This window comes from Macrotis lagotis, chromosome X (genome assembly GCF_037893015.1).
Source record: "Macrotis lagotis isolate mMagLag1 chromosome X, bilby.v1.9.chrom.fasta, whole genome shotgun sequence".
Taxonomy (NCBI): domain Eukaryota; kingdom Metazoa; phylum Chordata; class Mammalia; order Peramelemorphia; family Peramelidae; genus Macrotis; species Macrotis lagotis.
Window position 1 is genome coordinate 246,928,120 of NC_133666.1, and position 25,383 is coordinate 246,953,502.

The 25,383-nt window shown below is 36.5% G+C and overlaps 1 protein-coding gene across 1 annotated transcript; it reads left to right on the plus strand.

The window, feature by feature from the left end:
* The first annotated feature begins 2,335 nt into the window (after positions 1-2,335).
* F2RL1 (F2R like trypsin receptor 1) lies at positions 2,336-20,652 on the plus strand. Its single transcript, XM_074201168.1, has 2 exons — positions 2,336-2,663; positions 16,543-20,652. The coding sequence occupies exons 1-2, from the start codon at positions 2,558-2,560 to the stop codon at positions 17,655-17,657; spliced, it is 1,221 nt and encodes a 406-aa protein (XP_074057269.1). The 5' UTR covers positions 2,336-2,557; the 3' UTR covers positions 17,658-20,652.
* The last annotated feature ends 4,731 nt before the right edge of the window (positions 20,653-25,383 follow it).

Here is a 25,383-nt window from a genome sequence, read left to right on the forward strand (position 1 = left end):
GGGTAGGGGGGACAATAGGGAAATGAGACAAATCAAAAGAAGAAAATTGGATTTTTTAGGGATTATTGTGAATCGCTTATATACTTATCCTATTCTAAACTTTATGTGCAATGTTACCTTGAATGCTTGTTTAGGAAATGGCAATTCTACTACCCATATCTTTGGTTATTTTAACATAAGCTATCTCCAAGATATATGCCAAAATTTCCTAAGGGACATTCCAAGACAAAATGAATCAGGGTGACTTTCTCCAAGACTGAACTACCTGGGAATTCTGGACCCAGGGGTTACAAAAATATAAATATTTTGAACCTATATACAAAAGCTAGGGGGCAACTAGCTGACATACTCGAGTTCAAATTTGGCCTCAGACACATAATTACCTAGTTATGTGACATTGGCCAAGTTATTTAACCCCATTACCTTAAATAATTAAAAAATAAAAAAGAATCTCTAATTAGGAAAAGGATAAACATTTTTATAGCACCTGCTATGGGAAATAACAACTGCTGATCACCCCCATTTTACAGTTGAGAAAACAGCAAAATAGAGGCCAAATAATTTGTCCAGGATCATAAACCTGGTAAGCATATGAGGCTTGCTGACTTCATACCCAAGGTCTCTATTCACTTCACCATCAGCAACCTCAGAAATCTCAAGCTCATCTAACCAGCACTTCAGGCAGGAATATAATCATGAGCAAATCTCAGGCTCTAAGTCTTAGTTTCTTCATCTATCCAGTACCCACCCCATAGGATTATATATTATTCTTATTTTCTTATTTTATGGTGATATTCTATAAGAATCAAATGAAATAATATTTGTCATGTGCTTTGCAAGTTTTAAAGTGATATGTAAATGTCAGTAATTATTTTGTTGCTAAGATCTCTGTTTAAATATAACAAATGAGACCTTTCTATCCAGTATTGTCCTTGGTTTTGATCAATCCCTTCTAATTCCTCCTATTAGAATTTCTCTTCTACTTACCTGTGCATAGGACCAGAGCAAAATTACATAGACTGTGTTTTGTGAAGTCTCTCTATTACACAAGGAGTGAACAAAAGTTTTACAAGAAAATTTCAGGGCAGCTAGGTGGTACAGCAAATAGAGCACCAGCCCTAGAGTCATGAGGACCTAAGTTCAAATCCAGCCTCAGACACTTAATAATTACTTACCTAGCTGTATGACCTTGGGCAAGTCACTTAATCCCATTGCCTTGTAAAAAGTCAAAAAAAGAAAAAAAAAGAAAATTCTTAGGCTAGAGATATTTCTCACTAAAAATGTTCCACATGAAAATGTATCAAAATTCTCATTGAATATCTTGATATTAATTTCTCATAACTCAAAGTGTTCCATGGTCAAATTAATCTCAGAGAGGCTGTCACATATAAAGAAAGCCATTTTTTTTTTGTATGTGCTGAGGCTAACTAAACAGGGTAAAGGGAATGGAGAAAGGTTGGTGGGGGGACATTTGACCTGGGTCTCAAGCTCAAATGGAACCTTAAATTTAGCAGATAAGGATATCAACATTCATCTCCAAGAAATGTTCAATATCCACCTCAAGTTTAAGATCAGCTCACAGTACCCAACTAGATTTTCTTCAATAATTAGTGATTTTCTAATGAAAAGAAGCTATAAGAAAAAAATTAAGTTAAAAAAACAGTCAAATCATGTCTCACTTTTGGGGGATGCCTTTTTTAATTTTTTAAAAATACAATTTTAAGCTACAAGAAATCAGGAAGCATTCAACACTTAATGAAAAAAGTACAGCCACTTGAGCACTAAAGAATAGAGGCCATGTAGTTTTTAAATTATTTTACATGATTTGATACATTTATGCTTGTGCATCATATTCATTTAGCTATATAGAAACATGTATCTATCTATATATGTATATGGCTATATGTCCCTCATACCGGTTAATCTTGTAACAAAGATTTAAAAAGGGAAAAAAAAAGCGACGCTCTGCATTTGTTCCCCATTCTCGCAATTTTCTTTTCTCCTGGAAGGGGCATTTGTCTTCCTGTATGGGACAGGCCGTTTGAGGGGTCGGTTTCGGTGTTTTGTTCCGAGAGTGATGGATCACCTTCTCGCTGCGGGCACTGCCACCATCGCTCCGTTCCCTGCACCCCGAAGGCAGCTCACATTCCAGCCCAGTGATCTCACTGGCCTCGGTCGGGAGAACCAGCCTCTTCTCTACCCAGAGGACTCCTCCTCCCCTTCCAGGAGGTTGAGGGCCTGCCCTACACCCCCACCCCCCACCCCGTCTTCCCGCGCCTCCGACAGGTGGGCGTTCCACGGGGTGGAACCTGGGCTTCCGAGGCTGGAAGGAGGCGGGGCCGGGCCCGGGTGCTTACGTCCCCCAGGTGAGCCTCAAGTTTCAGTGAAACTTGGCTGCTTCTCTTTGGAAGGGCGCATTTGGCCTTGGCTCGGACTCTGCGCGGGATTCCGACTTCCAGAGCCTTAGAAGGGGTGGTCCAAGGAAAAGCAGAGCCGCAGGGTGGTTGTAGCAGCTGCCCTTACCAGCCCGGGACTGGTCCCGGGCTGCGCTGGGAAGATGCGCGCTTGGGGCCCGGCGTGGCTGCTGGGGTGCGCCACCCTGCTAGCCGCTGCGGCCGCTGCACTCGCCCCTTCCTCCACCACCCCTGGCGTCTTGTCTCCAGGTGAGATTTGGGGATGGGGGTGGGGGTAGGGGGAGCATTACTTGCCAGGCTCAGAGCAAAGCGAGCCTTCTTCCTGGGCCTCCAAGGGGATGGCGTAGTGTCGGTGCCCCGAGATTTAGGGACGATCCGGAGGAGGGGATCCGAGTGAATTTGGAGAGTCTTAGTTACTTACCAAGTTTCCCCTCCTGTCTGGAGTGGTGAAGTTTGTTCTCAGCGGAAGGGAGAAGGGAAAGGGAAAAGCATTTCGATACACCTTTGGAAGGGCTACCTGCTTTTCCCCACCTTCGGATGGAGAAGCTTGGAAATATCGGGAGAAGATGAGGAGGAAGGCTTCTGCAGGTCTCCGGAGGGGCGTACGGTTGGGGCGGGGCAATTGACCTGGGTCTCAAGCTCAGATAAGGATATCAACATTCATCTCTAGCCTCTATTACTAGCAAAGAACCAGCGTTTTGGCTGTGGTCGCGCGGGTTAGAGGCAGAGGCGGAGATTTGAAGTCGGGGCTCTGGATTCCAAGAGTCACACCTAAGTGACTGGTGCTGCTCTTCCCTTCTCTTGCCAATCGGATTCCACCTTCCACTAGCCCAGCAGACATCTGGGGCTCCCTGAAGCGAACCTCTGCTGGCTGAAGTGACTGGCCGCTGAGTTGGGCTTGGTGGAGTTATCTTATTTTGCAAACATTAAGTAATTATAACCTTTTGACAATCCCTTGTGACTTCCTTTGGCGGGTCCCCCGGGGTGGGGTGCTATCATTTGGGGACTATTGCCTGGCCTTGGGGCATTGAGACAGGAGCTGCTGAAGAGACTGGTTCCCATGGGGGTGTCTATTGCTGGGCGATGTAAAGTTACACTCTCAGACTCCGTGTGTACTCATTCTCCTCTCTTGAGTCCTTTGAATGCCCTAATTTTTCCATTCCAAAACCTTTTGTCTCAAACTCACTCCAGCCTCTAAATATCCCTCACACAAACCTGCAAGCAACTGGGAAAAGTCTTTAGTAGACATCCTTGAAGAGTCCTAAGCTTTGGTACCCAAACAGGTAGCTTGGCATTTTTAAAGAGCAGATCCTGTCTCCATCTTTCAGTCATCTTTCAGATAACTTCAGTTCTCTGGAGTTAGCCTCAGAGTTGAAGACAGTTGTTCTGCTGACTGTCTTCTGGCTTATGCTTAAGTCAGCAATGCCCTTTTTAATGATAGACACACAGAAGGGGACAAATGCCAGCTGCCATGATCACATGACAATTGTCTCTCCTGTTTTCTGTGTAAGCAAAAGAGAACAGGATAATACAGTATAATACAGGAACCATGGGGTAGTCCTTTGTTTCCAGCGTTCCTGGTGTTCTCGTTGAACCTCTTGTGCATTGTCTATATGAAGAAAAACATGACATTCTCATTATGGAATGAGCCCTGACTGAGCTAGCAAAGATGGGGTAGGAGATACCTGATGTGAGAGTTCAAGAATTTGATTTAATTGAATCCAATCTTTAAGGAGACTACAAATAAATAAAAAGGAATACAAAAGCAGCTAGTTTGTTTTGTTTTTGTAATGTCTCTTAAAAAGAAATTATATATTCTTTAATATGCCCAAGGGCTCATGTAGAGTTGGAATTACTTTTTTAAAAAATAAAGTCACTTTTTACATACTATAAAAAATTTTTTTCAGAAATTCAACTCTTCTCATTTCTACACAAAGGAATTAGAAAGAAAGAGGAAGGAAGGAAGGGGAGGGAAGGAGGGAGGGAGGAAGAGAGGAAGGAAGGGAGGGAGGGAAGAAGGGAAGGAAGGAAGGAAAAAAGAAAGAGAGAAAGAAAATAGTTACAGTTTGTGGAATGAGATTAAAAGAATTTGTGTAAATTATTTATTTCCAAAAAAGAAAATGTTGGGTAATTGAATAATCAATGCATATGTATGTCATAGGTCTGTTTTCCTCAAGATAAACAGAATGTATTCAATTAGGTGGCATAAGAGTAAAAGCATTTAGCTTATCTGGTTTTAGACCTTGGGAAGCTGTGATCTCCCAATCTGTGAATCTCTTCTAAAAGTAAAATAATTTGATAATTCTATAGTTCTATGAAGATTTAAGATTTAGTTTTGTTAAATGACAAAAAGCATAATGGTTTAGCAAACTCCTGTTTGTAAATGACTTGCACTTTGCTAGACACTGGGAACAGAAAAACACACAGATCAAGTGCAACAGTAACTCAGGGTGTTGCAGGTAGAGGGTGGTTCAGAAAAAGGGCGTCAAGAAAAGCCCTAAGTTACTGTTTAACTAAGGCTATTTAATATTATATCTCAGTTATTTTCCCACATAACTAGGCAGTCATTTATCCAAAGGTGGTATTTATATTTTGGTATTTTTTTTTTTGGTATTTGGTATTTATATTAAAGGAGATTCACTGTTTCACTTGAAATGACAATCCTCTAATAATCTACACATCCCTTTCTCTGTCTCTGCAGTTCCTTGCTTTTGAACATATGAGGATTTGTAGTAGGACTAGATGGTCAGGAAGGTAGCTAAAACCTGGAGTCAGCAAGACTTGTTCAAATAAGTTCAAATATGGCCTCAGATACTTATTAGCTGTGTGACTTTGGGCATGTCACTTAACTTTGCCTTAGTTTTCTCTTTTGTAAAATGAGTTGGAGAAGAAAATGGTAAACCACTCTGGTTGCTCTGCCAGGAAAACCCCAAAGAGGGTCACAAAGAGTAAGACTGAATAGCAATAAAAAGGCTAGCTAGTTATGAATGTTTGTTTTATCTACTCCTCTACCTTTTGCATCCATTTTTGGTTGCTATCTATTAATGTACATTTTCTCACTTTTTTGTGCTCCCCAGTTTTGTTACACGCAGTTTACAAGTACTAACGTTTTTCCTTATGGAATTTTTCCAATAATATGTAGAGAATCATTTTGTTCAGTCAACATTTAGTAAGCTTTTACTTTGGATAAGTTTCTGTCTATTGGAAGTATCATGCTTTGTGATACTTTTAAGAGTTACAAAATATTTTCTTCAGAAAAATCCTGAGAAATTGACTAAAAATAATGTTATTCCTTTTTTTTTTTTTTTGCAAATGAAATTTTGACTGAGAGAGGTTTAAGGCTCAAGGGTAACCTAAAGACATCTTAGGATTTTACTGAATCCAGATAACTTCCACTCAGAGATAATGTGGCTTGTCAGAACTTGTTAGCTGTAGAGGTGGAGCTGATATTCCTGTCTCTAGATGACTGACCTCTCTACTTGCCCAATATATATTGGAAATTCCCTACTTGTTATTCACAATGAAACTTCTTTTCCCTGGCTTTCTTTAATTTAGATGAAATTCCACTTTCTGCAGGACACCATTCACCCTCCCAAGCTGCTTCCCCTCTGAGACTACCTTCCATCCACTCCTTATGTCCCTAATTATTTCCCTGTTGTCTCTTCCATTAGTATGTGAACTCCTTGAGAGCAGAGACTGTTCTTTGTCTTTCTTTGGAACCCTCCCACCCCCTCCTTTATCTCATTGTGTGGCACATAATAAGCACTTGGTGAATAAATGACTGATAGACATGGTCCTCTCAAATCCCTCTTTTTTTTAGTGATTTGCTTATTTTTATATTTTTCAATTATTATGCTTTTGACTGAACATCAAACTTTTATCAAATTGCTTGTTTTCTTAATAAAAACAGGCCAGGAAAGGAGATAAGAGAGAAAATTTGGAATTCAAAAGTATTTTAAAATGAAAATTAAAAATTGTTTCTAAATGTAATCAAAGGAAAATATTGGATTAAAAATAATATGCTTGGGGCGGCTAGGTGGCGCAGTGGAAAGAGCACCAGCCCTGGAGTCAGGAGTACCTGAGTTCAAATCTGAACTCAGACACTTAATAATTACCTGACTGTGTGGCCTTGAGCAAGTCACTACTTAACCCCATTGCCTTGCCAAAAAAAAACTCTAAAAAAATATGATTAATCTACAAAGTCAAAACTTAAGCATACAAAATAAGATCACACATAATACCCAAAATATATTACATCATACTTAATAACAAAAGAGAATCAAGTAAATGAATAAACTACAAATAAAATATACTCTTCTATGTTCCTTACTCCACTCCTTTTCCTTTGGCTTTGTTTTCTTTTTATATAGATGTAGTTTATATATTGTTGCTTATCTTGATTTGCATAACTTTCATGTTTTCCCATTTCTTTTTTCAGAGTATTTTTGCAGTGCTATATAGGATTTTTATTGCATTATTATACTATAATTTATTTAGATATCCCAGAATTATTGAATAAATAGCTAGAATCCAAGCTTTTGATCTTACAATTAAAATAGCTATGAATGTTTGCTATTCATCAAAGTATTCCTGTAAACCTTAAAATGCCATGTAAATGTGAGTTATCCAAAAAGAATGACTCCTTTTTTTCTTTTTGAAAAGAATCTTTGTATCCCCAGTACCTGGCACAGGACCTAGGTCTACCGCCTATTTAACAGATGCTTATTGATTGATAGTGCAATATGATAGAAAAAAATGTTGAACTTAAGCCTTTGATACTTATTAACAAAGTGATCATGGGCAAGATTTTCAAAGTGCAAATTCGCTCATATGTAAAATGATGAGGACAATGTTACTAACTACATGATGCTTTAATATCTTTTAAAATAACATAAATTTTAAAAATTAATTTAATAAAATGAACAAAAATCCATTTTCCTCCCTGTCCTCTTTTCTACCCCCAACAGCTGAAAAGGAAAAGAAAAACAAAAGCCTTGTAACAAATATGTAAGGTCAAGCAAAATAAATTCCCATTACTATGAGGATCGAATGAGCTAATATTTGTAAAGTGCTAAGCAGTGTCTTCAGTATATAGTAGGAACTTAATAAATCCTAGTTTCTCCCCCATTGCTCATGTCCAAAAAAAATCATTGTCTCATTCTGCCTTTGGTCAGGAGATGAGTCAAAGACTTCACCAATGATCAGAATTTTTAAGAGTTTCATAACTGTTTTTTTTGAAATTTTGTTGCTGTGCAAATTATTATCCTTTTATACACATCTCCCCAAGTTCTCTAATACAATTCCTTTTTCATTTCTTATGGCACAGTAGTATTTCATCACATTCGTCTGCCTCAGTTATTCCCCAATTTTATGTACTTGCTTAGTATCCAGTTCCTTGCTTCCACAAAAAGAGCTGCTATAAATATCTTTGTATATATATATATGGAGCCTTTTCCTCTTTCTTTGCTCTCTTTAGGCATAGGCTTACCAGTGGAATTGTTGGGCCAAATGGTATATTCATTTGAGTGACTTTTTGGACAAAATTCCAAATGATTTTCTAGAATGGTTGGATCAATTTCAAAGTTCTACCAAACAGTTTATATGTCTGTTTTCCCACAGTCTCCATTTTGTCATTTTCTGATTTTGGATAGTTTTATGAATCTCAGAGAACTGTTATAAACAAAGTGTTTTATATAAATATTAAAGCATGTAGGTGTATTGTTTTGATATTTTAAGAATCATACTTTAATTTTTTAATTTAAAATCATGTTTTAATATTTAATATTCAGGGAGCCAGTGGCTTAGTAGATAGAATGAGAGACATGGAATCGGGTAGACCTCACTCCATATCTGACCTAAAATAGGACTAGCTGTGTGACCCTACATAAATCATTTAACCTCTGGTTACCTTATTTTCTTTAACTGTAAAATGGGGATAATTTTAGCACCTACCTCACAGGGTTTACTATGAGGCTGAAATGATAAAATATTTGTCAAAATGTTTAACACAGTATCTGGAAAAGGCACCATATAAAAGCTTTGTCCTTTCTCTTCTCCTTTTCAGGATAAAGGTTCAGTAGTGGGATGTTCTGGATCTAATGGTATGGCCAGTTTTGTGACTGACAGATTTTTATGTATACAAACACACACACACACACACACACACACACACACATATATATATATATATATATATATATGTACATATATATATGTATATATGTATATATATCTAGACAAGCACACACACACACACACACACACACATATATATATATAAAATTCTCTTACTTTTTTATGTTTTTTGCAAATTTAGTGGGCATAGGGAAGAGAATTTATAACAAGTCATAAAGAGGTTGTATGTACAGAGGGAAACTATTTCTTATTATAAAAAGATAATGAAAGAAACCTAAAAGAAATGAAGCTATGATTTTTCCCATAATTTGAGTTCCTAATCTGTGATCCCTAATAGTCATAATTTTATAATTTTATGAAGAACTTCTTCACTTTTAGTAGGCTTCAGGAATTCAAGAAAACTCTACAAGTTCAAGACTCTACAAATTCTTTGGGTTTTATGATTGCATGAACAAATGCTTTAATAAGCCAAATATCTCTGAGTAGATATGCTAAAAAGGACTTAGATGACCTTTGACTTTGATAAGGACAGATCTCTATCCAGGCCCATCATTTGTCACTCCTTAAGCACAGGTACTATTTTTGCCCCTTTTTATAATCACAATGCTGCCACTAATTAGGAACCTAATAAATGCTGATTGATTATTGATATCTTTTAAATATAAACTCTGTGTAGTATTTATTTTCAGGGACTGACATAATATTTATAGTAGTTATGTAAGTCTGTACTTTGGATTGATGCCCTGTAAGATATATGCTGGAATAAGTTCTCACAATATTCTCTTTTCATTGCTACCAGTGGGCATCTCTTTTATTTGTATTCTAGCTGTACTTTTTTGCTTTTTTTAAAATAATAATTTTATTATGGATTTAATAACAAATTTCAACAAAACCAATGAGTAAAATTCACGTATAAAATTATAAATTCAAAATGTTTAATTTTCTAAAAAGATTACACCCCCAAAGGCACATGCACACATAACTTTAAGAAAGTAGCTTCATTTTTACTCATCTCTCCCCGCCCCCGCTTAAATTCATTTCCTCAGTCTTCTTATCAGAATTTGATGCTGCTATTAAAAGAATATGTATAGTCAAAGATTGTGTGGTGTTCCAATCCTACTTTCTTTGCTCTGCCTCTTTTGATAATGTCTTACTATATTCCCTTGATGTCACTATATTTGCAAGTTTTTACAGTACAATATTCAAATGTATCAAGGACATCCCTACTATGATTATTCCGTCTAGTGAAGCTTATTGAAACTCATCCTGGCAAACTCATGCTGTGTAATTTTTAGCTGTAAATCCTCTCATAAGTTCTACAGACAGGGCCCATGCAGCATACACCGCCCCCCCAAAGGCTGGCATTGTGGTGATGAAGTTTTTTTGGCCAAGATAATCCCTGAAGCAAAGAACAATGAAAAATTGCTTCAAACCTGTAAAGTCCCCTATTACTTCTGCAGATTGAGTTGTCAGAGTAGTAGAAAGGAAGAAGATATAGTAATAGCTAAGATGATAAGAACCAATCAGCAAATTTATTTAATGTTTCTTCTCTGTCATTAGTAGGGAATACAAAGAGAAAATAAAACAATCTCAATCTTCAAGAAGTTTATATATTCTTTTGTGGAAAGCAACCTGTTTTCATACAAGTAACAACAGAATCTATACAACTGGAGGTGAGGGATGGGTGTTAGTAGCCAAAGGATGAGTCCTGGACTCATTTATTTGGTACCACTTCACCTGAATTTCGAAGGAAAGGCAGGATTCCAAGGTGTGCCTTCTAGCTATGAGTGACAACCTATGCAGTGAGAGAGAGGTGAGAATGCCAGATTGGGGTAAAAAAAGCAAATAAGTCATTTTGTCTGAAATAGAGACAGTGTGAAGAGTAGTAATGTTCAATGAGCGTGGATAGATTTGAGACAGATAGTGATCAGCTATAAATGCAAATCATGATTTTGCATTTTATGGAGATTTTTGAGGAGGGACATAATATAGTCTCATTTTAGAAATATAATTTTGGCAACTGTAGATGATAGATTGGAGAAGGAAGGGGCTGGAGACCTTAGGACCAATTAGGAGGCTATCATAATAATCAATGGAAGAGATGATGATCAGTTTCACTGGAGGGATTTTTGTGTAAGTGGACAGAAGGAGATGGATGCCAGAGATATTGGATATGGGCAGAGGTAAGGGAGATCAAAGAGGCATTAATTCCAGGTTGTGGATATATGGGATTGAAAAGACTGTGGTACCTACACAACAGGAATGAGTAGTTACAGCAGTGGTTATTAGAAGTGTCTGTATTGGGAACTAAGAGTAAGCAAAGATAAATTAGACATATCAAGGACAGACAGCCTCAGAATTCTGATGGAGTCCAGGAAATTTCATGTGGTTACCACAAAGGAAAAATAATTAGTCACAGTGGGTTACCATTTTGCACACATGCTGTCTAAGCTTGAGTTCACTTTTCCTTTGACTCTATGTACTTGTAGGAGACTATTTTCCTATGTCGCAGATATTTTAGATGATATTTTTATGCCAATTGTTCATTTTATGCCATCTCAATAATTAACTCTTTCTAAAACTTCATTACTGTAGCTAACTATTTGATAATCAATGGATATGGGAGGAGGGGCACACATGGAAGGGTTCATGGGATTAGTATTTGAAACCAACCCCGACCCCAATATCAATCCTGACCTACTTAAGGAGAATAGTCAACCTCTGTGGGGATTCAACTTGCCAGTGTGAATGGGAGTTGAAAAGTAACTCCAGAGGAAATACTGCAGCTGTATCATGGAAACCGAGAGAAGGGGGAAGTACCCAGGAGACAGCATTTTCAAGTGTCAAATGCCTCAGGGAAGTCAAAAAGTATGACATCTGAGGGAAAAGTTCACTTATTTAGCAATTAAGAGATCACTAGTGAGTTTGGAGAGAGTAGTTTCGGTTGAATGATGTCACAATCCAGATTCCAGCATGAGTGAATGAGTGAGAGATGAGGAAATAGAGACAATGACTTGCTTGGTCTATTTATAAACATTAACTTAAACATTGCTGTATTGGCATACTGCCAGGTATTCCAATCTTCCTCAATTGTTGAACAGACTACTTTGAATATTTTGGTTTGTGATTCATTTTTGCTTTTGCTATTACAAAAATAAGCATTATGATTATTTTTGCACAGATTGCATTTTTAAGAGAGAGAACCCTTATTAATAAAATCCTTAGAGGATGGACTTCTAGTCCTGGGATCACTGGATCCAAAGACAGGATCAGTTTGATAGATCTTATAATATACTACCTAATTGCTTCCTCCACAAAAAAAAAAAAAAAAAACCAACAGAAAAGCAATACTTCTTAGGGTTTTGTTTTTAGCCAGGTTACTTATGATCTGCTGAATATCTGGGGTTTAAGGAACAGAAACTAGATTTTTATAAGACACTGCTCACGTTGCTCCCCAGATCCCATACCTAAGGCTCTTCATAAGACTGACCCTACAGTTGCCTCCTTTGCATTAACTGCCCCTGTAACCTATTCAAATCTCTTTAATTGTCCAAAAACAAGTCTCTATAGAGCTAGGGGAAACATGACTGCAATTTCTTTGCAATTTTTTCTGCTTAAAGACTTTGACTAATAATCTTCATCCAATATAAAAAAAGTATCTCTAGGTGTCATCCTATTAGATTATGTCTTCTTTTTAAAAGACACTTTTATTTCTTTAGGTTTTTTTGCAAGGCAAATGGGATTAAGTGGCCTGTCCAAGGCCACACAGCTAGGTAATTATTAAGTGTCTGAGGCCAGATCTGAACTCAGGTACTCCTGACTCCAGGGCCCATGCTCTCTATCCACTGTGCCACCTAGCCACTCCTAAAAGACACTTTTTAAAATAGGTTTTTTTTTGATGCTGTAGTTTGCCTTTACATCCCAGTCATCGACCATAAAGAAAATCAGCAAAAAAAAAATCAGGCATAGAAGCTTTGCTTGACAGTGTATATAATTTTGTCCCCTACCTTTTTGATATAGTTCTTTTTATCTCTTCCTCCAGGACTTTTATTTCTTTTTCCATTATTCAAAGTTTTAATATTTTTTAAGATTTTCATTAACATTATATTCATTGTGTTTGATATCAACATCAATGAAATGGAAACTTTCCATTTCAAAATGCATTTTTGTGAACCTAATATGTTTTTATTACTCTAATTTTTGTTCCTTTTTAAAAGTTTCTTATTTTTTCCAATTGCATGTAAAGACAATTTTCACATACATTTTAAAGAACACTTTGAGTTCCAAACTTTTCCTTTCCCTCCTTCCCCTTCCTACTCCCTAAGGTGGTAAGTAATTGGATATAGTTTATATATGTTTATATAGGTATATATACATATATAATATATGCAATTTTATAAAACATTAGTCATGTTGTAAAGAAGTCAAATATTTTATTTCAAAATCAAATATGGACCTTCAGTTGAGTAAAGTATCTAAGAGATGAAAACTTACAGAACATTCAGAAAAATTTTCCAGAGATATATATATATATATATATATATATATATATATATATATATATATATATATAAAATATTTTTTTCCTAAAGGATGTAGGCAGGGACTATTTTATTTTTTACTTTGTACCCTCTAGTTCCTGCAGCTGCTTAAATATTTTTGAACATAAATTGAATTATTTCAAAGTCTCAAGTAAAAGGGGAAAAAAACCTTAATAGGTAGAGGGTGATTTGAATACTGGTTAGACTGACAATGCTATATCATTTATATTTTGTGATGAGTTGTGTGCCTATTTTTTCTATTTGGGAAATCTATAAAGGACCATTTCTAAGATATGTAATCTATTTTTAAGGGACTCTAGAATGCATGTTCAAAAATGATTAGATTCAAGGGGAAATTCAAAAGCCTATATAATGTAAACTATCATTTTCAAATAAAAATCATGTTTCTTTCCTCATGAAACTCACTGTCTGGCAAATAGTTTTACAACTAAGTGGTTTATTTTTTGTGTGTGGACCTTCCTTTGTAATTCAGAAAAACAGCAAAACCATCTGACACTGATCTTTGTGAACTCACTCTAGGAGAAAGAAGGATGGTATATTTTCTCATCTCTTCTTTGTGGTCAAGATTGCTCAATATAATTACCCAAGATTAGGCTTTATTTAATCAATTTTTAAATTTACATTATTGTAATGTTTATTGTTTTCATGGTTCTGTTTTCTTCACTCTACAAACAAGTTATGTTATGTTTCCCTGAATCACTCATATTTATCATTTTTTCTGCAACAATTATATTCTATGATATAATTTGTCAATCACTTGCTAATAGATGAGCTCCCACTTCTTTCCAGTTCTTTGCTTAGGCTATCTCCTTTTAACAGATTTGCAGATTTTCTGTTGTTGTCTTATCTGCCACAATCTCTGCATCTGTTAGTCTATATCTAAAAGATAGACTCCTATCCAAGTCTAGGTGCAAAGCAAGGCAGAGGTCCAGATTCAGAGTGCCAGAGCATCTCTGGTTTTTCTATTACCTACTTTGAAATTCTGTTCTATTGCTATAAATTACTTTTATTTAAATCAACAGATAATTATTCAGTGAATATTAAATGCTAAAATTTTGCTAAGTATTCTTGAAGGTTGCAAAGAAGTGTCACTTCGACATTGATTGATCTGTGCTTTCAGAATAAGTGTAGGATATCCTTGTACTTAAGTGGTAGAAAAAGCACTGGTGGAGTCTTGGGTTCTAATCGTAACCCTATCTGTTTGACAAATTGGAAGAATTTTTAGAAATAGAGGTGTATTTTATGAATTGATGCAGAGTAATATAAATAGAACCAGGAAAGTAATATACTCAATGAAAGAAGACTTGGGCAAATTCTTATACCTCTCCACTTCCCTTTCCTGAGATATAAAATTAAGGGGTAATCTAGAAGGTCTTTTCCCACCTCTAACATTGTGGAATCCTGTAAAATTCTTGTTCTTTGCTAGTTAGTCCAGCTTTGGGACTCTTTCTGCACAGAAGATATCTGTTATTAACTGTATCTCTTCATTACACTTCATGCATCAATATTTTTAAACATGAACCTTAAAAAAATTTAAGCATAGTTTGTACTCAGTAGATGAGGAACTAAAAGTGACATCTTTAAGCAAGAGAGTTAAATTTTTGCATAAATTTGTAAAAAGACTGCTGAGCATAATGAATGGAACAGGGCTGTTATTGTGGATTTCCACATCAATGTTGTTTTATTGGCCTTTAAACCTTTTTTTACCTTCAAAGGTCTTTACTTTTTAAAACCTGTAAATTTCAACTGAGGCTATTTTCTCCTGCTTTTTATTTTCTGCTGTCTCCTCTTATCTCCTTTGTTTCTGCTTCCCACCCCACCCCCACCCCACTCTCCAGCCATGAAGAATGTGGTCATTGCTTGCTCACATTGACAGAGGGCAGAGCAAATTGTTAGGGAGTTTATTTTATTGGATTGTAGAATTGTTTGGCATGGGAAACATTTTTAATATTAACTTCTTTGGCAGTCTTATGAAGCCTATGAACACCTCAGATAACAAATAATAATAATAAATAATAAATAAACCACATAGGATCACAGTGGAAACAGTTGTCAAAACTGGTTGCTCTAGTTTATATGATAACTTTTGTACTTTCTAATTAAAATCACATCTCCATTGTATGCTGAAATTTTGTTTTCTTTTTTCGTGAATGCCTAAGTATAGCTGATTTTCAGAGGGGAAAAATGTATTTTCTGTGATTTCTTCCAGTTTCAAAAATAGAAAACATGCATTTGTAGTTATGTTGAGTAAGTAGGGGAAAGGAGGAGACTTTAAAGTTTGTCAGAAAACAGGTCATTTGTAGGTTATCCACTATAATGAGGTATGTCTAATCATTTTTTAGCCTTTAGTTTTCTGGCAATGGCTGATATTACAAATTTATAGTTAAATTCTCAACATTTAAGCAGGTAAAAGTCCTCCTTTTTTGATGCTTTTAGGTTAAAAAAAATTAAAAAGTCTTTTGGAGAGGATACTGGGAAATACTTCTGGAAAAAGTCCTGGATTTAAAGTCTGACAATTCTAGTTCTGTGTTTTCATACCTTACTGACCTTGGAGAATTCAAATTAATTCTCTGGGCTTCAAATACTTCATCTAGAAAACAAGTTCAGATAGGTGAACTTTGAGGTCCAGCTCTTAATCCTTCCTCCTTAATCCTATTTTAAGGACACCAGAACAGTGGAAAGTTCATTATAGAAGTTTAGATTATAAAATTAGAAGATATTTTGGAGAAATCTAGGAAAAATCCTTAATTTTGCATATGAGGTCCTTGTACATTTTTTTTTTTTTAGGTTTTTACAAGGCAATGGGGTTAAGTGGCTTGTCCAAGGCCACACAGCTAGGTAATTATTAAGTGTCTGAGGTTGGATTTGAACTCAGGTACTCCTGACTCCAGGGCTGATGCTCTGTTCACTGGGCCACCTAGCTGCCCTGTCCTTGTCCATTGTTAAAAGGTAACTTGGTAAAAAAGAATGAGTTAAGAGGCTTTGGTTGGAATCCTTAATGTAATCAGCAAGAAGACTGAATTTTGCTAAGCCTTAGTTTTCTCATCTATAAAAGGGAGAGAAAAGGGCTTGTTGTACCCACCTAACTATGATTTTGAGAAAAGCAGTTTATAATCTCCATAGTTCTATTGGAAGTGAATTGCTATTATTATTTGTCTTTGAGTGAGAAGGGACTTCCCCAGGAGTCCATAGAGCTATTCCATTTGTCAGGACTTCTGAAAAAGAGTAATTTTACTGAAGGGATCAACTCCTGAACCTAACCTTAGATTGACAATTCAGGATAGATTCAAAAGTCATAATTGCTTTTTATTTAACCTTATCCTTTTCACTATGTGATTTCCAGTGCTTCTAGTTGAACCAAGTAAGTGAAACTTCCAAATTAGTATTTTTGTCTTAAACTGACTTTTATCTATCTTCTCTTTATTGTTCAGAAAGCAACAAACCCAAAGGGAGAAGTCTTATTGGCCATCAGATTCCCTCAACAAATATCTCATCCAATGGAAAAGGAGAAGTTTTGTCAAAGTCAGGATTCTCTGTGGATCCAATTTCTGCTAAGATTCTCACTGGTGGACTGACTACTGTCTTCCTTCCAATTGTCTATATAATTGTATTTATCGTTGGCTTGCCAAGCAATGGCATGGCGCTGTGGGTCTTCATTTTCCGAACACAAAAGAAACATCCTGCTATAATTTACATGGCCAACTTAGCCTTGGCAGATCTCTTATCCGTTATCTGGTTTCCCTTGAAGATTGCCTATCATTTAAATGGCAACAACTGGATTTATGGGGAAGGTTTGTGCAAAGTGTTGATTGGTTTTTTCTATGGCAACATGTATTGCTCCATTCTCTTCATGACTTGCCTCAGTGTGCAGAGATACTGGGTTATTGTGAATCCTATTCTGCATTCCAGGAAGTTGTCTAACATTGCCATAGGGGTGTCCATTGGAATATGGCTACTGATTCTGCTGGTGACCATTCCCTTGTATGTTGTGGAGCAAACAATTTATATTCCAGAACTTAACATCACAACATGCCATGATGTTTTGCCTAAAAATGTGCTGGCAGAAGATATGTTCAATTATTTCCTCTCTCTAGCCATTGGTGTCTTCCTATTCCCAGCTTGTCTCACAGCCTCTGTCTATGTCCTAATGATCCGGACGCTCCAGTCGACTGCAATGGATGATTCTGGAAGGAAGAGGAGGAGAGCCATAAAACTCATCATTACTGTATTGGTCATGTACCTGATCTGTTTTACTCCCAGCAATATTTTACTCGTGGTACATTATTTGCTGATTAGAACCAGAAGCCAAAGCCATATCTATGCTCTGTATATAGTAGCCCTCTGTCTCTCTACCCTTAACAGCTGTATTGATCCTTTTGTCTATTACTTTGTTTCTCAAGATTTTAGGAATCATGCCAAGAACACTCTTCTTTGTCGTAGTGTTCGGACTGTGAATAGAATGCAAGTGTCCCTCACTTCCAAGAAATTATCTAGGAAATCCAGTTCCTATTCATCTAGTTCAACCAGTGTTAAGGCCTCTTACTGATGCACCTTTCATATCATCAGATGGAAATGTAGTTGGAGGACTTGGAAACTACCGTTCATTTCAGAAATGTTTTCCCATCACATTCTATGATCAATGAGGATCATATCATAGCTCAAATGGAGCCCCATACCCAGTGTTTCTGTATTCCCACATAAAGCAAGTACTTTCAGGTCAAATAGATACTTCATGGTATAGTAGAAAAAGCCGGGGCTTTTTCAGAGCCCCTGAGTTTGGATCTGGGACGTGCCATTGTATATATGTGATTTTAGAAAGTCATTTAACCTCTCTTAGGCCTTAGCTTCCTCATTTATAAAAATGATTCAATTAGGCTAAATTGTTGCTGGGGTCCCTTCCAGCTATAAATCTATGGTTCTATATTTTCCTGTTGTATGCTTCCTTTGCTTAGCCTTCAGGTAAAACTGAACTAAGAGCATTGTTGATTTTGAGGGAGAGAAAAAAAGCCTAAAAAATGTATATGGAGATGGATTCACAATTTAGAGATAGTGAATGATGAAAGTACTTCATCAGTTAGTTACCTAAAGATGAATTACCTTGCTTCTGAATATTAATTATAGAATTTTAGAGCTGAAGCTACTCGGCAACTGGTTTCTATAAAATGTTACCTTAGAATATTAGAGCTAGAAGAAATCTTTGGGATCCCCTAGTCCAGCCCCTTTATTTTACAGATGGCAAAAATGATGCCTCAAGAAGTGAATTGATTTTATTAGGGCACTCAACCAGTCAAAAACAGATTCCTGATTCCTAAACCAGGGATGTCTTTTTCATTGCCTTAATAGTCTATGGCATGAGGACCTTGATTAAAATCCTTCCTCCCTGTGTAAACCAAGGCAAGTCACTGCATTTCTAGGCTTGAAATTTCTCATCTGTAAAATGGGGAGGGGGGGTTCTACTATATGTTTCTCTTCTAAATCTTTGCTCTGAGACCAAAAATGTTGAACAAATGACTCACTGAAACAATGTGACACACCTTGAATTTAATCTTGTGGCTTTGACATTTTCTCAGTCATGTTCTCAAGTCTGGACAATCAACAAAATAATAAATCAATTTGTAGTGTTTGCCCATCTAGAAGAGTAAATGCTCACTGATAATTTAACCATCAGCTGTTGTGAGCTGATACAAGCTGGTTCAAGCACATTCCTGTTTAAAATTTCTGTTTATGTCTCTTTTTATTGGTCTTTGGTTTTTATCTTTATTACTTGTGAAGAAAATACTGTAATGATTGTAACCTGTAAAAAGCATTAAAATAGAATTTTTATTTAACTTTAATGCATACTTCAGATATATGGGCCAAGAACTTTTTTTGTAAATAAGAACCACATTTACCACTTGAGTTTTTTATTCATATTGTAATATTTATTGTCAAATTTTTCATTGTTGCCAAAAATTAAATTATAATAGCCTGCTGAGGTTATTCTTCTTAGAAAGAGGGATTGGACAACAAGTGCCTCCTATGTTGCAGCTGTTAAATGAATAAAAGGAAGTAGGCCTTGTTGGGAAGGATCTTATGTTTTGCTATCTGAGGGGCCATATCATATAGTTATGTTTCACTGTTTGGGATATATTATTGAATTGTATATACTTGTATAGTTCCTTCTACCATATATATGCCCAGAAACTGAGTTTTTTAACAGGATCATTCCATTTTCCCAATTGTACATTTTATAAGTTCTTGTAAATAAAACACTTTATTTTATATAACCTGATTTTGAGTTTGATTTGGGGATAGAGAGTCATGAATGAGGCCAGATATCACTTTTCCTTTGCTATAGAAGAAATGATGTGTGACCTACAATACATGATGTTTCTGCAGGCTTGAAAAGAATGACAACTTCTAGGAGCAGAATAGAAACAGAGCACAGACCATTGGGGAGCAGGTCCCTCTGTCTGTAAGGAGCCTTGCTGTTCATAGACCCAGTCTTGAGAGGAGAACTTACAAGCCCTTTGGATAAAGTAGGCTTTCATTTCACCCCTGGAGTCCAACACCTCTCTGATAAGGGGAGGGACATCAGGCCTCTGAAATCAAGAGGAGGTCACAGTCATCAGAACTCTTTGAAAAAAGGGCATCTGGGTGACTTCATTCTCAACACTGCTCAGTGCCCTAAGGGGTGTATGGTCAAGTGCTCCACCCTTTGATTCATTAGTTAAGCATCCTGCTGTATTTGGCCAGTACATGTTTTGTGCCCAGTAAAGGACAATTATGACAAGAAAAGATGATGAGCTGGTTATATAGAAGGATGAGAAGTAGATGGACAGAGGGAATGGTTTTTCACTGGATAAGAAAGGAAGAAAAGGAATTCACATTTAGCACATTAAACACAGACCCCAAGCCAAGTACTTTTAAAAATATCTCATTTGACCCACACAACAATCCTGGGAGGTTAGTACTATTATTATCCTCAGTTTAAATTTTAGGAAATTGAGGCAGAGGTAAAGTGTGTAAGACTGGATTTGCAGTGAAGTCTTCCTGAAGATTTCCCACTGTTGGGCAGATCCACTGGAAAACATTACAAGAATACATGAACAAGAAGCAGAGGAGGTGATGATATGACAATCTGCCTTCCCAGAATCAGCCCACCACACCATTTAAATCACAGAACCATAGATGTATCAAGTAGAAATTCATGGGATGGATGGATTGTGAGTGCTTTATCTCCAAGAAGTAGTTTCATAGGATCATCGATCTAGAATGGGAAAAGACCTCCAAACTATAAATGTACTTTCACATATCACATACACTCATTTTAGAATTAAGGCAACAGTCCCAGAGACTAGGCAAAGGGTCACATAGGTTAGGAAGCAGCAGAAATCCAATTCAGATTCCACAGTTCAGTTATTTTTTTCCTTCCTTCTTTTAAATGCATCAAGCACCCAAAGATTATTGCCCTGCCCAAAAGGAATGCAGTATCAACTTTCTTTTGTTTTTTTGTTTTTTTAGTTTTAATTTATATTTGCAATTAAATTTTTATTTGCTTACAGACAATTTTAGACTTGCCTGTGTTAGCATAGTCCATTCATTGCACGTGGTAGATACACATTATTTAATTACATGAGCAAATGAATGATTGGCTAGTGCTGAATTGCAAACAGTGCTGTAATAAATCCCTGCTCATTAAGAATTGCAGGGGAATGAGAAAGGACTCTGCTCCTGGAACTCTGACTCAACTAATTACCCCCCCCCAACAACCTTAGTACTTTTTTGATTGAAAGGGGATAGGTTTTCATGTCCTGCTGTTTTCACAAATGCTAACTTGACTTTATAGACCTGCTTCAACTAGGTAGTTCCTTGTGTCTTTCTTATTGTTTAATTTCCTGGTTGTCACAACTTCATAAACACCTGGGTTTCCAGGGATTGGTCAGTATCTGTATTCTAGTGTTTATGCCACAGGTCCTAACACTCTTAACCCTTTTGTGGCACTTTTACTAAAAGCCCTAAATCATGGGTGTTGCTTATCTTTTATTCTTTTTCTTTTTTTCCATTTTTTCCAATTACATGTAAAAGAATTTTTTAACACTCATTTTTCCTCCCTCACCCCTCCTTGAGAAGGCAAGCATTTTGATTCCAATTGTATCAAAAGTCTTATCAAACATATTTCCATATTAGCCATGTTGCAAAAGACAAACAAAATAAAACAATAAAAATTAAGTTTAAAAATAGTATGCTTCAATCTGTACTAGGAGTTTATCAGGTCTCTGGAGGTGGAGAACATTTTTTATCATAGGTCCTTTGGTATATCTTGGATCATTATCTCGATCAGAGTAGTTCAGTCTTTCATAGTTCAATACTGTGTACACTATTGATGTTACCGAATGATGTTCTTGTTCTGCTCACTTCACTTTGCATGAGTTCATATGAGGTTTTTCAGGTTTTTCTAAAATCATCCTGCTCATCATTTCTTAAAATATTCTTAAAAGTATTCCATCACAATCATATTCCACAACTTATTCAATCATTCCCCAATTGATGGGCATCCCCTCAATTTCCAATTCTTTGTCACCACAAAAAGAGCTGCTATATTTTTGTAAAAAATGGATCCTTTTCTCTTTTCTTTGATCTCTCTGAGATACAGACCTAGTACTAATCCTATTGCAGTTTTATATATCAGTTTTATAGCCCCTTGGTCACAGATCCAAATGGTTAAATTAAGTTCACAACTCAGACAACAGTGCATCAGTGTTCCAATTTTTCCACATTCTCTCCAGCATTTGTCATTTTTCTTTCTGTCATGTTGGCTAGTTAGGTGTGAGTCAGTATCTCAGAACTGTTTTAATTTGCATTTCTCCTCTCAGTGGGGATGTAGAGTTTTGTTCATGTAAATATTAATAGCTCTGATTTCTTTATAATTTCATGTACTCAAAATTATTTTATTTCCCTATAATCTTTATCTCTTGCTTGGTCAAAAACTTTTCCTTATTCATAGATCAGAAGATATATTTTCTTGTACTCCTCTAAATTGTCTAAATCATTTAGCCATTTTGACCTTATATTGGCATATATTTTGAAGTGTGGGTCTAAGCCTAGTTTCTGCCAAATTGCTTTACAGTTTTCCCAGAAATTTTTGTCAAATGTTGAGTTCTTATTCCAAAAGTTTGGATCTTTGGGTTTATTAAATACTAGCTTATAATAGTCATTTACTACCATATATAGTGAACCTTATCTATTCTACTGATTTACTGCTCTGTTTTTTAGACAGTATCAAATTGTTTTGATAATTACCACTTTCTAATAAAGTTTGAAATCTGGAACTGCTAGTGTCTTAACATTTTTTTCAATGATTCCCTTGATATTCTTTACCTTTTATCTTCCAGATAAACTTTGCTATTATTTTTCCTAGTCTATAAAATAATGCTTTGGTAGTTTGAATGGTATGACATTGAATGAGTAAAACTTAGGTAGAATTGCCATTTTTATTTTATTTTCTTGGCCTACCCATGAGCCATTACTATTTCTCCAACTATTTTGATCTGACTTTATGTGAAAAAGTTTTTTACTTTTGTTAATATAATACCTTAGTTTGTCTTGGCAGACAGACTCCCAATTATTTTTATTGTCTGTAGTTATTTTAAATGCAAATTCTCTATCTCTTGCTGTTTTGTTGGTGCTCATTTTTCCACTTTGTTTCTTGATTTGTAACTATATGTTGGGCTTTGTTCTCAGCATAGGTGGGGAGGGACTCTGTCTCAAGCTTCAGGCTGTTTCACACTGCTATTTTCAGAACTGGCTTAGATTTTGGAAGTTTTCGGTACTTCCTAGATGATATGGTCCAGGAAGAGGTGTAGTCTCTGTTGTCTTTGTCTGTACTCTGGTTCTTACCCAGGAAGGATCCCTGATCCCTTGTGATTACAACTGATACTGCCCCTCAGGATGCTCTGATCCCTTGGGGCTGGATGCTGCTCTCTGCCATGGAGTTGTCAAAAAGTATCTGGTCCTGTGTCCAATGCTTAAGCATGGAGTAATCCTTCAATCTCTTACTGATCAATTGTCAGGTCCCCTTATTTTCTCTGGTTTAAGAGCTTCTAAAAGTTGCTGCTATTTCTGTTACCCCTACTTAGTCCCACCACTAGTGTTTTACTGTATGGGTTCTAGGCCAACCTTCTTTCCTGTGTCACAGATCTTTATCTCTGACCTCTTACATTGCCTTGGACTGCAGCAATCTCTCACTCTGACCTTTTGTTAGCTCTACCTCTCCAGAATTCGACTTGAGGCATTATTTTGAAGTTGCTTGGAGGGGAATGTTGGAAAAGGTTCGCTGAGTGCTTCTTTACTCTGCTATCATAGTTCCATTTCCAGAAGATGTTACTTATCTATACGATTAATCTTGGACTCCCTGGCTTTAAATTATACTTTTATGTAGGATTTTTAAAAAATTTTCTAGAAACAGACACACCTGATATCACATGAGTTCTATAGAATAATCTTGACTTCTTCCTACAGGTTAAACTGTCAGGTCTTTTGATCAAGTCTAATTCAGGTTAAAATTTGTAGAATCACAGGATGTAGAGCTGAAAAGGATTTTAGAGACTGATCCAGTCCTTTAATTATAATGAGGAAAAAGCTAAAATTCTAAAGTTGATCCAAGTCTTGCAATGGAAAATAGCAAAGCAAGTACTCAAACTCATATCTGCCTTCAGATATAGAGTCCTTTCCCTTCCAGTATGTGACCCCCTTAAACAAATTATTTAAATTCTCTGGGCACCAGTTTGTATCTTTGTAATCATGACTAATCAATACACCTTTTATTTATTAGGGTTATGAGTATCTCATTTATTTTATTTTGATTTCTCTTTCTCTCTTTCTGTCTGTCTGTCTCTGTGTCTCTGTCTCTGTCTGTCTGTCTGTCTGTCTCTCTCTCTCTCTCTCTCTCTCTCTCTCTCTGACAATGGGGTTAATTGCCCAGTGTTACACAGCTAATATGTGTCTGAGGCTAGATTTGACCTCAGTCCTTTTGACTCCAGGGTCAGTGCTCTATCCACTGTGCCACCTAGATGTCCCTATTTCATTTCTATCTCAAAACTGAACTCTCAAATTTCTCTCAGACTCTGAGTCAAAAATCCAATGATATAGTGATTTCTTTTTAATAGAAGGCAAAGACTATGTTTATTATTTTTAAAATTCTTATTCCCCTCTGCTTGCTTTTCATTAGACCCTTTGCCCAGATTCTTTAAGTTTTCCTTATCTGGAAAACACTTGACCAACAGTGATCCTAGGAGGCAGGTGCCAAGATAATAATGATACCTGCTTCAAAGGATTGTTGTTGGTCAACAAGTCTTAATTAAATGTGTTTGCTCTGTACTAAGCAATGTGCTAATTGCTGGAGAAAAAAAGACAAAAAACAGGATTCCTGTGCTCAAGAAGCCCACAGTCTAATGGCCAGAATCTGTAGAGGAGAGCAAAGTATAAGAAGACTGGAAGGTAGGAGGGGGTCAGGTTGTGGAGGGCTTTAAAGTCAAATACAGGTTTTTATCTTTGATCCCAGAGATAACAGGGAGTCAGTGAAGTTTATAGAGTAGGAGGGTGAAATGGTCAGATCTGAGCTTTAGGAAGATTACTTTGGCAGCTGAGTGACCATTGTCACCATACTGACACAGCTGTTCAGTTCCAGTTATTGTTCTTTCCATAAACATGGTGTCATTGTGGCATTTTACTTTCCTGAGTCTGCTTCATTGTGGCGTCAGTTATTTTGTCTTCCGTGTTCTCAGAATGCTTCATTTTCGTCATTTCTTGTGGTGCAACAGTGTCCTATTGCATTAACAATTTGTTTAGTTGCTTCCTCCTCATAGGAAGCTAGTTTTTAAAGATCTCATCATTAATATTCATGTTTTCTCCTTATTCATTCAAATCAATTCAGGAAATTTCTTAATTACCTATTATGTATAAGGTAGTTTGGCTTATTGGATAAAATTGCCTCAAGATCATAATGCCCTGTCTTCAAATCTCACCTCTTATTCATACTGGCCAACTTGGCTAGTGACCTTGGCTAGGTCACTTAATATCTCAGTGCTCCAAGAAATATCCTCTAACTCTCTGCCTCTCTTCCTCTCACTGTCTCTATCAGTGTCTCCCTCTCTTTCCTTGTCTCTGACTTTATGTCTGTCTCCAACTCTCTCTTTGTTCTATCTCTCTGTCTCTGTGTCAATCTGTTGGTCTGTATCTCTATGTCTGTCTCTCAGAATCTCCCTTCCTCTGCCAGACTAGAAGCGCAGTAG